The sequence below is a fragment of the Hipposideros armiger genome, unplaced genomic scaffold (genome assembly GCF_001890085.2).
Source record: "Hipposideros armiger isolate ML-2016 unplaced genomic scaffold, ASM189008v1 scaffold_282, whole genome shotgun sequence".
In the NCBI taxonomy this organism is placed as follows: Eukaryota; Metazoa; Chordata; class Mammalia; order Chiroptera; family Hipposideridae; genus Hipposideros; species Hipposideros armiger.
Genome location: NW_017731632.1, coordinates 1,009,716 through 1,024,246, shown reverse-complemented (window position 1 = coordinate 1,024,246; position 14,531 = coordinate 1,009,716). Strand labels below are relative to the sequence as shown.

At 48.1% G+C, this 14,531-nt stretch overlaps 1 protein-coding gene across 1 annotated transcript in view; it reads right to left on the bottom strand.

Moving 5' to 3' along the window:
* HAUS3 (HAUS augmin like complex subunit 3) overlaps positions 1–14,531 on the bottom strand; it is a 134,838-nt gene that overhangs the window by 86,040 nt on the left and 34,267 nt on the right. Inside the window, exons 7-11 of the mRNA XM_019658086.1 lie at positions 10,945–11,057; positions 8,218–8,375; positions 5,842–5,910; positions 4,498–4,558; positions 3,794–3,858 (exon numbers count right to left, since the gene is read on the bottom strand). Coding sequence (XP_019513631.1) covers positions 3,794–3,858; positions 4,498–4,558; positions 5,842–5,910; positions 8,218–8,375; positions 10,945–11,057 — 466 coding nt within the window. The remainder of the gene's footprint in view (positions 1–3,793; positions 3,859–4,497; positions 4,559–5,841; positions 5,911–8,217; positions 8,376–10,944; positions 11,058–14,531) is intronic.

Here is a 14,531-nt window from a genome sequence, read left to right as displayed (position 1 = left end):
AGGGCCCCGGTTCGGATCCCACATGAGGGCCAGTGACGCTGCGCCCTTTACAGCTAAGATGGTGAACAACAGCTTGACCTGGAGCTGGGCCGCTGTGAGTCACCAGCAATGGCATAGGCTGCAGTGGGGCTGGCCGGCAGCAGGCGTGAGCTTTTGTGAGCTGCTGTGAGCGGCTGTCCAATGGCTGGCAAGCAACTGCCTCACCTGGGAAGGGCGCAATGATAATACCAACATGGGCCAGTGCAGCGACGTCCTCCACAACTAGCCTGAAGAACAAAAGGACAGCAACTTGTCTGTTCCCCTCCCCCTATTCCCCAATAAAATCTTTAAAAAACAAAACAACAACAAAAAACAAACAAACAAAAAAACAGAAACAAGTGTTGGCAAGGATGTGGAGAAACTGGAACCCTTGTACACTGTTGGTGAGAATGCAAAATGGTGCAGCCACTATGGAAAACAGTATGGAAGTTCCTAAAAAAATTTAAAACATAATTAACATAAGATCTAGCAATTCACTTCTGGGTATAGATTCAAAAAAATTGAAAGCAGGATCTCAAAGAGATACGTGTACACCCATTTTCATAGCAGCATGATTTACAAGAGCTAAATTGTGGAAGGAACCCAAGTTGCTTGCATCCATCGACAGATGAACGGATAAGCAAAATGTGGTCCATCCATACAATGGAGTATTATTCAGCCTCAAAAAGGAAGGAAATCCTGCCATAGGCTGCACCATGGATGAACTTTGAGGACATTATGCTCAGTGAAATAAGCCTGTCACAAAAAGACAGACTATATGATTCTACTTATATGAGGTACTTAGAGTAGTCAGAATCAGAGGCAGAAAGTAGAATGGTGATTGCCAGTGGCTCAGGGTAACCCCTGCTGCGGAAGGGGAGAGCGAAGAGTTATTGTCTAATGGGCAGACTTTCAGTTTTTCAAGATGAAAACGGTTATAGGGGTAGATGGTGGTGATGGCTGCACACCATGTGAATGTACTTAATACCACCGAACTGTGTGATTAGAGATGGCTAAGACGGTAAATTTTATGTTAAGTGGCTTTTGTCATAATAAATAAAAAAGATTTGCACCATTCACTGTATGTAATTTCATTCTTAATTAAAAAGTGCATAAAAAGAAAAAAATCAGCTCTGGGTGGATTGTAAACTTAAATGCAAAGGCTAATGAAAATGGCTTTCAAATATAACACGAGACTACTTCGTGAGCTTGAAGTAAGGAAAGACTTCTTAAACAGATGCAAGAAGCACTAATCAGAAAGAAAAAGATGGTAAATTGCACTACATAAAAAATTAATAACTTCTGTTCACCATTATGAGAGTAAAAAAGGTGAGACAGAGGCAGAAGGTATATGTGCCAGGCTTGTGACCAGAGTACGTCAAGATGTCCTATAAATCCAAGAGAGAAAGAGACAAAACCCTCAATATAAAAATGGGTAGAAAACGTGAGCAGGCCCTTTACCAGAGAGAAACTCTTGATAGCCAGTGATGATGACATGAGAAACTACTCAACCTCTTCGGTAATCAGGAAAATAGAAAACAAAATCACAACGAGTCACCATTAATTACGTCCTCACCAAAGTGGCTACTATTAAAAATCTGATGTCCCCGTGGGTGAGGCTGTGCAGTGCTGGCAGGTGCCACTTTGGAAAGCAATCCACTGAGCAATCCCCTGCCCATGCTGCCTGTGCTCCCCTCCACCCCCCCAGCATCCTCCACCCCACCCCACCCCCATTCCCCAGAGCAACCTGTGCTCAGGCCCTGCAGACATGCTCAGGGGTGCAGCCCCAGGGCCTATCCACACTGGGACAGTCGTGCAGTGGAAGACTCCAGCACCAAGTGAAACATCAGCGTAGGTGAGGCTGGGATACAGAGGCTGAGAGAGGTCCAACTATTGGGTCTTTGGAAAAGTCATGACACATATTTGCAACAGATGGCACTAGTTCATTTTTGGAAGTAGTAGAATCATTCTCATATAGGTTATTACTATGTCATTTGACAGCTGACAGTTCTAGCTTCATTCTAAAATAAAAATTTAGCGATTTGGTTGAGTTTTGGAGATTTTACAACAAGTTGAAGATGGAAAACCAAACTGCATTTTTGCCACATTTTACTGTTTTACTTCCGTAAAGGGAAGAACACGCATCAAGCTTGTGAAAAGGTGCATAAAGTTTATGGTGACAATGCTCTACAAGAATGTCAGTGCCAACGACGGTTCATGAAATTCCGTGCTGGTGATTTTGATCTCAATGACATTCCTTGGTCAGGGAAGCCCACCGAGGTTGATGACGACAAAATAAAGGCATTGATCAAGTCAAACTCATGTAACATGACACGAGAGATTGCAGAAACATTGAACATTCAACATTCAAGCATTCATGACCACCTGAAGAAGCTAGGATAGATAAGCTCGATATTTGGGTTCCACATGAACTCAAAGAAGTTCACTTGACGGCGCGTATAAACATCTGCAATATGCTCATTAATCGTGAGTAAAATTATCCTTTTTTGAAGCGACTGACAACTGTTGATGAGAAATGGTTTGTTTTACAACAATGTGGTACACAAACGGTCTTGGTCCCGACGTGATGATTCGCCTCAAATGACATCGAAAGCAGACATTCATCAGAGGAAGGTTATGCTCTCAGTGTAGTGGGATTCTAAAGGTGTGTTTTTTCGAGCTCCTACCAAGGAACCAAACAATCAATTTGAATGTGTACTGTCAGCAATTGGACAGTTTGAACGAATCCATCATCCAGAAATGTCCAGAGCTTTTTAATTATAAAGGAGTTGTGTTCCATCGTGATGACGCGAGACCACACACAAGTTTGATCACCTGTCAAAAATGATTAGAGCTTGGATGGGATGTGTTGCCACACCCACCATACTCGCCTGACCTTGCGCCGTCAGACTTCCACTTGTTTCACTCTCTTCAAAACTCCTTGCGTGGTTTAACGTTCAATTCAGATGAGGCTGTAAATCAGCACCTTGCTCAGTTTTTTGCAAATAAAGACAGGTCCTTCTATGAACGAGGAATTATGAAGCTCACTGAAAGATGGCAAAAGGTTATCCAACAAAATGGGCAATACATCATTGATTGATCTTTGTTCTTTATATAAATAAATGACCTTTGAAAAACATAGACAAAATACGTCATGACTTTTCCGAAGACCCAATATTAACATGGTTCAAAGAGAAAGTTAAACTATATAATTAGGCACTAAAGTGAGAAAAGTATGACGAAAAGCAAAAATGTAATGACTGCAAACAGCACGGGGCCACTTGTGGCAGCAGCAGGCAGGGGTTCTGACAGGGAAAAGGCAGACAGAGCTTCTGGAAATGCTATGCTTTGACACAGGAGACCGTTATACCAGAGTTTTCTGTAAAATAACTTAAGTGGAACATTTTAATGCTCTGTTCATGTATCTTCAAGCATCTCTCTGTATTTGTTATTTTTCATAGTTAGAAAGCTTTGTTTTTGCTTTTTAAAAAGAATCCAAGAAACCCATGGGTTCCCCTCACCAAACTACAGGGCGCACTGTCCTTGCAAGACCCTAGCTTTTGAGGTCACTGCGTGACTGTGTCACCACGCACACATCCATGGGAGGGGGCACCAGATGTGACGCTTGTTGCAATCCTCTCCCTGTGTGGCACACCTGCAGGAGGCAGACAGCAGCGATAGCTCAGCACGAGTGGGGCCAAGGAGGAAGGGGAGGAAGGGAAGGAAGGGAAGTGACTCGTCATGCAGGCGCACGCTGGTCTCAGAAACAACGTACCCCGAGAAGTGCTGAGGTCCTCTCCATTTCTTCTTTGTTCACCTCGATCTTGTGGCTTTCCATCACTGCATCCAAACCCAAAGCAGAGAAGTGTGCATCAATGCGCCACTGCTGAGAAAGACTGAGGGGCAGGGAGCAAGCCACACGCCCGGATGGGGGAGTAATGGTGTGCCTGCTGATCTCGGCAAAGTGACCGGTCCGGCCAGAACTGGAGCCCAGCAATGTGCGCAGTGGGCACGGGGACGCATACTGGCCAGCCAAACTCTGGGTGGAGAGTTGCCCCTGATGGGCGGGGGAGCCCGAGAGCCCTGCCACAGTCCTTCCAGAGGGCTCTCAGGAAGGGGCGGGGTGAAGGACAGCACACCAGAGCCAGGGACAACTGCTGATATGCAAAACATCCACACAGGCTCCGTCCCCAACTGCTGCTCTGAGGAGGTGCAGGCACCCCTCGCCAGGGCACCCGACAGAACCAGATAGCACAGAGGAGATGCCACACAACCGAACTGTCGGAACCTTCTGGTCCTTTGCACCAAGAGGTGATGTGGTCCACACCCTCGTGTTACAGAAAGAAAAATAAAGGGCTCACCACCTCCTCAGTGCCCGGTGACACTCTACCTACCCCTACATGAGAGCGAACAGTCGTTCCCAAACAGCGTGAAGAATTTTCTAGAAAGATGGCTGTACATCACCTTATAGATACTTACCTGCCAAGATTGGGATCAGAGGACGCTCCAAAGTACAAAATAGTTGCCATAAACCATAAACCTGTTTCATAAGAAGAAATGTCAATGTTACCTTCGAAATTATTGTTTCAACCTGCATTTTGCTGGACAGGCTGCTAATTTCGTTGACTAGAATTAAGGCAACTCCTAGAGGGGAAATGGTTGCTTCCTACGCAGAGCCACTCCTCTCCCTGGCCCTCCTGCCCGATGACACCCCTATTTCCTTCGAGTGTCCCAGCACCGAGACCTGGTAGAGATATTTAGAAACAGCAGGTAGGTCGTGCCTCAAACCAATTTTCTTGTCTTTCTCATTTTTCAGTGTGAGTTAGGTATGTGTGGGCTTTCAGCATCCCATTTTAATTTCCAAGTAGGTTTCCTGAGTTCCCAAGAATGTAACTAGAATTTTCACTGATTTTGCATTGAGTTTACAGATTAACATGGTTGGAGACGTGAACTCCTCACTTGGGGTCACCTCCGCCAACAGCACGAGACTGCTTGCCATTTGCTCAGATCAGCTTCCATGAGCTTTCTCGGCTTCCGTCTCTGCCTGCTGCCATCTGAGCGTCCACGGCCTCATCTGTCCTTCCATAGCACTCACGTCCTCACCTACCTCTCCAGACCAAGTCTCTGCCCTGCTCTTCACGCTCCAGGAGGGGCTGGCACCCTCCAAGCCACATGCCCTGGGCTCCTTCTTGGCTCCCAGGCTGGCTCCGCCCACTCGGGGCGGCAGGAGAGAGGAGTGGGTTTCCTCTCCTCACCCACGCACCGGTACTGCTGGCTGTGGTCCTCTGCCTGCAGCCACAGCTTCCGTGCAGGGCCCCCGCTGCCCCAAGTCCTCGTCAGGCTCACCCTGCAAGACCTGGCGCGGGAAAACTGCTGGCCAGTGCCTGTCCCTGACGCTTCTCCATCCCTTGCTGGCTGTCTGACCCCTGCCCTCGCCTCGTGCACTAACCCTTCATTCAACTCTTCAAATGCCCTGTGCTTCCCACTGAGACCTGAGTGGGGCTGTGTCCATTTTACGGTTAACTAAAGTAAACTCAGCTTTTATGTGAACCGCGGCGTTAGAAACGTTCCATTTCAACTGGAGGCCTTTAAAAAAGGTTACAATTGGTGTCAACCTACAGAAGACACGTTTACAGCTTCATGCTTCATCATCTGGCCCACCCGGTATGAGAGACGTGGGTTAACGTGGACTTAGAACTCGAGGTTTTGTTTCCTTCACATTCAAAGACACTGCGCGTGAAAACGGAGGTGAATGAAAGCTACTACTGGGCAACTAGTGAGCGTGAACACCTGCTCTCCGTAAGTTATAAGAAAATGCCTTGCCTTCAGCTGAGAACAAAGGTCCATCGTAAGTCTGTAGAGAATCCTCAGGTTCGCACATACACTCCGGTTCTTTAACAGATCAAAAGAATGAAAAATTAGGCAAACTTGGTAACAATGATCATCCAGCCTAGGAAGCGACACAAGTCACAAAAATGTTTACTAGCTAGGTCACACGAGTCTTTCCACGGCAGGTATCACCCATCTGTGGGTCTCAGTTGCCTCCCATGCTATAGAATGTACTTCTTACTCGGCAGGTGCAAACTAGTTGCCGCCCGACACTTCCTCCCCACACAGAAGACAGTAACCCAACGTGGAAAGGCCACGGGTGGCAGACAGGAGGACGCAGACCTGGCCTCTCAGCTTCCACAGCCCCTCCACCCCCTGCCCCCACGCACAAGCTGAGGAGTACCCACCACTGTCCACGCTCACCGTGCATCCTTGCCCAGAAGACACGCACAGGCCCTGGGAGGTGGATAGACAGGGCAATGGGCTGTGCTGTAGCCCCCTCCACTCAGTCTAATTCTCCATCCCCTGACCGGGGGCCCCAGCATCTCCCACCAAGCAGCTTCCTGTGTCATGTGACCCCCAGACTGTTTGCCTCAGACTCAGCTTTCCTGCCCCAGGCCCCTGGTGGAGACCGGCCCCGCGCCACGGGCAGTGCTGGCCACTCACTCCTGGCAGTCATGTTTAGCCAGTCCTGGCAGTGGCTAATCAGGAGGCAGCGTAAGTACGTGCACGTAACTTCTCAGCTGCTGCCCGCATGAGCCTCCCAAGCAGCCAGGCTGACCAGGAGGCTCCCAACTGCGAAGCCTCATAGGACAAGGTCAAGCTCTTGCCGCTCACAGCCTCTGATGGCACATGCAGTCTCCTGTCTCCTCCTCCCCACATGCAGTCTTGCTGCTGCCCCCAAAGGAGCCACTTTCTGCTGCGATTCCGAACTGTTCCCACACTGCCCTGGTCCTGTATTACCCTTTCCTTCCCTGAATTGGTCACACCCCCACTTCCGCATTGTGCAGTGGCAGATCCTACAGTCAGCGGGCCCCCTGCCACCTGCTGCCCCCTCGTGCACCGCTCGCCTCCACAGCAGACAATGGCTGGCCCGTGACACACAGGGGAAGGTCCTCCAAGGCTGCGTCTCTTCTGCCCGAGTGTGGATGAGGGCCTTGGGTGAAGCTGCCGGTGGAGGCAGCCGGCGAGGACACGTGGGGGGCAGGGGGAGAGGCTGAGTGGGAGAGGCCCGCAGCACTGCAAGCAGCTGCCCCTCCGAGCTGGCACTCTGTTTGTTACAGCCACCCCACCCCTAACTCATACACATTATGCTAGGGAAACACTAGCCTTTTGGGTCGGAAATCCAAACTCTGAACCATGCCCTCCACTCGCCCTTAGGCCAGGTGCATTGCATTGGCCTTTCTGCATCTCGATTTTCTCGCCTGTGAAGTGGGGCTAATCCTGAGGTGGACAGCTCCTCCTTTCAGCAAGAAGAGCTCAGCATGGAGTCCAGGTAGGACTACTCACATCATACCTTGTCCTCCCCTCCCAGTGCAAACATGGGACGCCTGTGCGGCCTGCTCCCTGGCCTCTATCTTCCCAAGGCCTTGTTCCGCTTTCCTGAGTCTGGGAACCACCCTATATTCTTCTGACGAATCTCCTAAATTAAGGAACATGAGCTTCTGTGTTTTCAACTCCAAGCCCCTCTCTGACACAGGCAGTCTGTGAGGTGAAGGGCGCGAGGCGACATCCCAGCTCGGGCCTGGCAGGCAGGGCAGGCTCAGGTCGCCACCTGCTTCACGCCCTCGGTTCTCCCCCAACCCCCACTACTCGTGCTCCAGCAGCACTCAGCATGTTCTTCTAGCTGTGCTTTTCAGGTGCAGCTGTTAATTTACATAGCAGAGGCCAGACCACAGCGGGGCGACTGTGGCCCTGCTGTGCCCACTGGGACGCCCGCTGTGGGACCATGTCTCGTGTCCCTCCTGCTGGGCTCCAGGCAGGACTCCCGTGCTGCAAGCTCCTTGCTTCTCCAGACAGTGGCTCCTAACAAGGGCTGCCTCTACCTGTTAGGGGGCTGTGGATGGAGAAGTGGCCATCCCAGGTCCCTGCTGCAGTGGCATCACCAGCCCTGCGAATATATGACCAAGCAGCTGAGTCCATTCAGAAGGACATGCTGTGAGTGGGGTTTCCCAGTTTCTCGAAAGACTAGAAATCGCCCATCCTTACTCATGTCCTGCACCAGAAATGCCAGGGTAAAAGGATTTGGGCTGAACAAGCCAAAATGAATGCCAGCAATGTTCTTTTTACTATTAGATGGTCTGTGAAGCAGAAGGAGTTTCTAGAGAAAAGTTAGGGTTGTAGCAATGTTTCATATCTAAACCAACTCACCACAACGTCTCTTGAGGAATTTCCATATGTGGTGCTCACATTAACAGTGATGGGGTTTTCAGAGTATTTTGCCACTAAATCTTCAAAAGACGGTGCAGCGTCAGTAGGCTCTATAAGCCAGGCAGCGATTCTGGGATCCAGCGCTACAAAATCAGCAACTGAAGAGGAAAAGGTCACGGAGTCACTGTCAGGAAAATGAGGCCCTTCCCCATGTTCACAAGGTTCTCAGCTCACACTAGTGACACAGTGCCACCACCCTTTACATTACAGAGCTGGGGACCAAAGCGACGCTGTCAGTACTGCAGAATTTGACATCTTGGAACACAGCCGCACAAACCCAGGACCCACACAGCCGCAAAGCGGTCAGACTCCCCGCTAACTTGGAATGTTAAGAGGTCAGGATCCTCAGCCACACGTCCTGCGCCCAGCCTCTCACCGCCCCAGGCAGCTCTTCCCCTCTGGCTCCCTTTCCAGCTCGTCCCCTCCTCCAGCCTCCAGCAGGCTGCCTTCCCAGGCCACCGCTGATCCGCATCACACAGGTATTTGGGAACCAAGTCTTGTGAGCGGAGGGCAGAGCCATGAGGAGCTGCCTGAGCACACTGAATCCTGGTCAGTGGGTCCCAGGGAGGGCGGGCGGGCTGCGCCAGGACATCCTGTGACACAACTAGACGGGATGCATCGTGATGTGTGAAAGGAGCCGAAGGAGGCAGCCCTGTGAGCCTGGGCGGTCACATCCCCCTAAGTGTTAGTTTTCTCATCTGAAAACTGGGAGAAAAGAGAACTGTGTGTGTCTGTGAGACACACGTGAAGGTGCTTCTTAAAAAATGAAAATGATATTCGCTAACAGGTAAATTTTAGCACCAGAGTATTTTAGACATGGTGGGGCAGAGGAGGGGGTGTTTTAAAGGATTACACGGCTTATAATATAAATTAAGAAATAAACCCGAATCCTCAGTTGTTGCTTTTTCAAGTTCCTTTAACATTTTAATTGTATATACAAAAATAAGGAGTTTGCCTTTCAATAAACTCAGATCACATCACACTGAACATTGTGTTTTGTGACACCTTTAAATGACACTAGTCGAGGGGGTTACAGTTACCCCAGCAGCCAGCATCAGACTTTTTTGTTTGCTGTCTGGAAAGTCTTATGTTGGCAGGTTTGGAACTGTGGGGGAAAAGAAGTCAGAAGTGATTCTGGCTACCCAAGCCGGCTATTCGTGACTTTACAGTATTCGGTAGTGCCAAGTGGCCCAGTAGGCCTAGTTCATTCTACTTGCCTTTTCAAAGTGCTAATGCTTCGAAATTAAGGGTTCTTATCAGCATATGTTTTTGAAAATCTTTGGGGAAAGTTTGGCAGCGCTGGGAGATCTGGGGGCTGGTCCCGATAAACTCTTGTAACTAATAAACTGAGGCCTGCCAGGACAAACCCTACACTGGGGAAAAAATGCCAGGGGTTGATACAGAAATGCCAACAAAACAGATATAAAATGGGCTAAGAATATAATAAAGTTTATGAAAACTAAATCAGAATTAGAAATACTTAGAAATTAGGTGACTTATAAAAAGAAAAACTGAACAAAGAACTCAGGAGAGGAAAATAAAACAATTCAGAAATAAAAACAAAATTGGGAATACACAAAAGCAAATAAATGCAACAGATAGTGACTTAAGGAAAAAAGAGGATGGAGTAGAAAAATATTTTTAATAAACAAGAATTGCAAAGACTGAAAACACATTCTAGATAAAGCACTAAATATGAAAGGTAGATAAGAAGATTCAAAATATGAAATAAGGCTTCAAACATCACAAAAAAAGGTAAACGACCAGATACTACGTATACCCTGACAGAGGACACAACATGACTTAGGGTCAGGGTCAGGGCCAAGGTCAGGGCCAGGGCCAGGGCCAGGGTCAGGGCTATTAGTCTTGCCCTCTGAAATCCGGCCTGCATCTGATCAAGCCTCTGGCTCTAGCTGCCAATTTACAGGAAACAGAAGAGAGAAAAGTGCATGTAAAATGGAGAGAAGAGATGTGATCACAAAATCGAGACCATGGGAAAGCCCACAGGATAAACAACCTGGTTCCATCAACAATGTCAAAATCAGTGCAAGGACATAAAATGGAGGGTAAGAATATAGAGATTAAAAGAGACTTAAGAAAGGTATCACACCTGTCCCAGGTGTGGCTCTCAATTCAAACCAACTGTAAAAACAAACAAACAAAAATATCTAAAGACAGCTGTAGAAGTGCCAACACTGACTGGATGTTTTAATATTATTAACATTTAATAATATTAAAAATTATTGCTAATTTGGAAAGTAGATGATGACAGACCATCTTAAACATGAAATCCTCATATTTTAGTCATAAAATTGAAATATTTACAGGCTAATCATATGATGCTTGGGATTTACTGCAGAATAACCCGGGATGAGGGGGTGGAATGTGGGGAGATACAGAGGAAGAGACACTGGACAGAACTGATAACTGTTACACTTAAGTGATGGGTGTTCTGTTGTGATTTCCACCACCACCTCTGACAGCACATGTGCAGGTTTCCATATCACACTTCAACCTCTGGAGACACCGACCGGGGGTCCAACAGCTCAGTTCAGCTATGACACCAGCGTTGATGCAGACTCAGCAGGCTGAGAGCTCAGACCCACAGGGCCATTCCCACCCCAGGCACCAGTCCTCAGTCCTTCCAACCCACCAGCTATAACTCACCATGCTTCCAACAGCCATCATCACCCAAAAACTGCAGCACCGTTCTCACAAAATCTTTAGCGTTAAAACAAATAACAGGACATCTACATTTCAGTATATGAAACAGCACGTTCCTAGAAGATGGAAAGAAATTCACTGATTTAGGCATCTAAATTAGAGCTTTTGACCTTGAAAACAATACTACTTCTTCACTAACAGTTATTGTGTATGTACTACTACGTTGCAGACATTCTTCCTCTACGAGCTTTACATACATTAACTCAAAAACCCTATGTGGTAGGTATTACTTACTATTTGCATTTTACACAAAGAAGCTGAGGCACAGAGAGTCTAAATAATGACCCAAGGTCACCCAGCTGTTCAGAGCCAGTCCCTGGGTAAAGCCCCATCACCTAGACTGAGACCCATCATTCCTGAATAGAGCGCACACTCTGGACTCTTATAGCCGGCCCCAGACCCAGGCCCCAGGCCCCAGGCCCCAGCATGCCCTTCCGACATCCCACCCGACATCCCACTGTCGCTCACATGGAACTCTTTTGACATCACCAGGCTGTGCCCCATCCTCTCACAGTCCAGAGCTTCTGCACACGCTGTATTCTCGCCTAGAATCCTCCTCCCCCAATTTCTGCAAACTGCCCAAGTGCCTGATTGCCCAGGCAGGGAGCTATCCCTCTCCCACGTCCCTTCTCTATCCTGCCACACATCTGCTACAGCTCGGACAACACTCGCTGTGACTGACCCTGAAATCTTGCTCTCCCCATTACATCAGGAGCTCTATGAATGTGAGACTCCTACCAGGTCACACTGTGAGCACTTCCATGTGCAGGTCCATGCTACACACTTCACAGGATTGTCACACTGAAACCTCACTGAGTCCCCTTAGGAAGGCACTCGACCCACTTTACAGATAAGGAAACTGAGGCTCAGAGAGGTTAGACAATTTCCCCAGTTACACAACTGGGAGGGACAAAGCTGAGGTCTGAGTCCGTCTTGCTGGGCCAGGGTGCAGGAAACAATCCCCCTTCACAGTAGCTGCGTGCTGACACTTCATGGGGGTCATGGATAGACTGAGAAGAGGAAGGAACCAGGAGCCCGATTAGCTCTGCACCCCAAGTCAACGTAGTTAGATTTTACTTGGCTTGCTTCACAGACATGGCACTTTAAACTTAGGCTGGGTATTCAATTTAAGTTTGAGAATGGCACTGTGGCTCCATTAAAAAAAATGCCCATTTTTAGGCTTTTTGCATTTTCCTGTGTGATTTCACTTTGCCTTCTCTTGCAGAGGGAGGCAGGGATGGCAGGAGGACAAAGTGCCAACCTCATAGGTTAGACCTGGGCTCCGCTGGACTTGAGAGGGGAGAACAGGAGGAAAGGGGAATGAACAGGAGGAGAGGGGGTGAATAGGAAGAGAGAGGCTAAGAAGGAGAATGGGGACCCCTGGGGCTTCCTGTCACTCTGATGCACTTGTGCACTGGCAGACCAGAAGTCCTTCACAAGGTCACCTAATAACTACAGCATCTCCCAATAGTAAGAGATGCAGGCCAGTTGGTTTCTATCTTCATAAGACAAACAACTGGAAGAAGGTGGTATAGACAACGTGCTAACACAGTGTGTTTATTAGTCAGTTTTGTAAGTAGATTGTGTCACATGTGCAAAAAAAGGCAGCTATAACATGAAAAAGTTAGACCCAAGTCTAAAAAAAGAAGGCTTGAGCCGAAATCTCAAGACTGTCCTCTGACAACCTTTTGAGTCAGTTTCCTCATCTAGAAAATGGAATTATAAGACTTAACATATGTTAGTGTTAAGATGAAGAGAGAGCTCGTATGTGGAAAGACCTTGCACAGGTGTTTCATACACGATATTAAATACGTTTTGTGCAAAACATTATTTAAATTCATTTTTAATCTCAAGGTTACTATCACAGCATTGGGATTATTACTTCCAATTGCATGGTACTTGAGGCAATGTCTTCATATAATTGTCCTGGAGCTGATAAAACTTAAACCTCAATACTCATTCATTGATATTTATTAAGCAATGTTCTGTGGCACTGTTCTTGGCTTGGAAAGACAAAAATGAACAAAACATAAAATCCCCTTCAGAGAGCTTTAGTAGATACACAGTAAACAAAACAAACAGGCACGAGCCAGCCGAGTGACGCATTGGTTGGAAGTTGGCTTGGGATGCCAGCTCTGAGCAGCAGGGCCCCGGTTCAGATCCCACATGAGGGCCAGTGATGCTGCGCCCTCTACACCTAAGATGGTGAACAGCAGCTCAACCTGGAGCTAGGCTGCCATGCCGTGGCAAGGGCATAAGCTGCAGTGAAACTGCAGTGGGCTGCTGTGAGCTACCGTGGGTGGCTGGCAGCTGTGGTGAGCTGCTGTGAGCTGCCGTGAGCGGCCGTCTGATGGCTGGTGAGCGACTGCCTCACCCGGGAAGAGCGCAATGATGGTACCAACATCGGCCAGTGAAACAATGTCCTCCACAACTAGACTGTCTGTTCTACGGCTTGTCTGTTCCCCTTCCCCGATTCCCCAACATTTTTCCCCTCCCCCAAATCCCCAATAAAATCTTTAAAAAGAAAACAACAAACAAACAGGCACAACACATGCATGACATAGGTGGTATTTTAAAGAGCCATGAAGAAGGGAACGCTGGGTCCTGGGCTGTGGGTCCTGCTTCATAAGGGGTGGTCAGGGACGGCCTCGAGACAGGGGAACACTTGAGTAAAGACTCAAATGATAAAGTGAGCCAAAAGCCTAGCTGATGAAGCAAAGTTGTCTACAGAAATATATAGCCCATAAATGTGGAGAAATTGTATAGTAAAACCACCCTCTTCCTGCCATAACTAGAACGTGATTCTGATGACTCTCATCGGCAGACAAAACCGCTACAGGACAGTTTGGTGGGGAGCTGACAGTGGGGGAATCATGCTGATGCCACCTGGCCCCAGCTGTCTCAGCTTCATGGACGTTGGGACAACGCAATTGCATCACAAAGGACAGCCAGATGGAATACAGGACACCCAGTTACCCTTGAAGTTCAGAAAAACTGAATAATTTTATCTGAAAAAGTGTAAAATATTTTCGAGATGTATTCCTCTAGTGTAAGAATGTCCCACACAATATTTGGGACACACTAATACTACAAAATTAGTTGTTCATCTGAAAGTTGAATTTTGCATCCTGCATTTTCATTTGCTAATCTGGCCACCTTGACTGTGTCACACACGACTGGGAGGCACACAGCACCAGCTGGGAGGGCTCTTGTGAAGTAAGCTGGAACCGAATGGTCAGCCGTGAAGAACTCAACCCAGGTTACAGAAAACACAGAGGAAAGCAGAGAAGTTAAAGACCCCACAATGAAGAAACGGCTAACTCCAGGGTGGCGGGGGGGGGGCCTTCTGCAAGACGGGTGGAGGGAACCCACAATGAAGAAACGGCTAACTCCAGGGTGGCTGGGGGGCCTTCTGCAAGACGGGTGGAGGGGTCAGGGAGGCCGTTAAAAGAGGTGGAAGAGGGGCTGGCCGAGTGGCTCAGTTGGTTAAGAGCTCGCTCAAGAGTTTGAGCTCTGAGCAACAGCAGTTC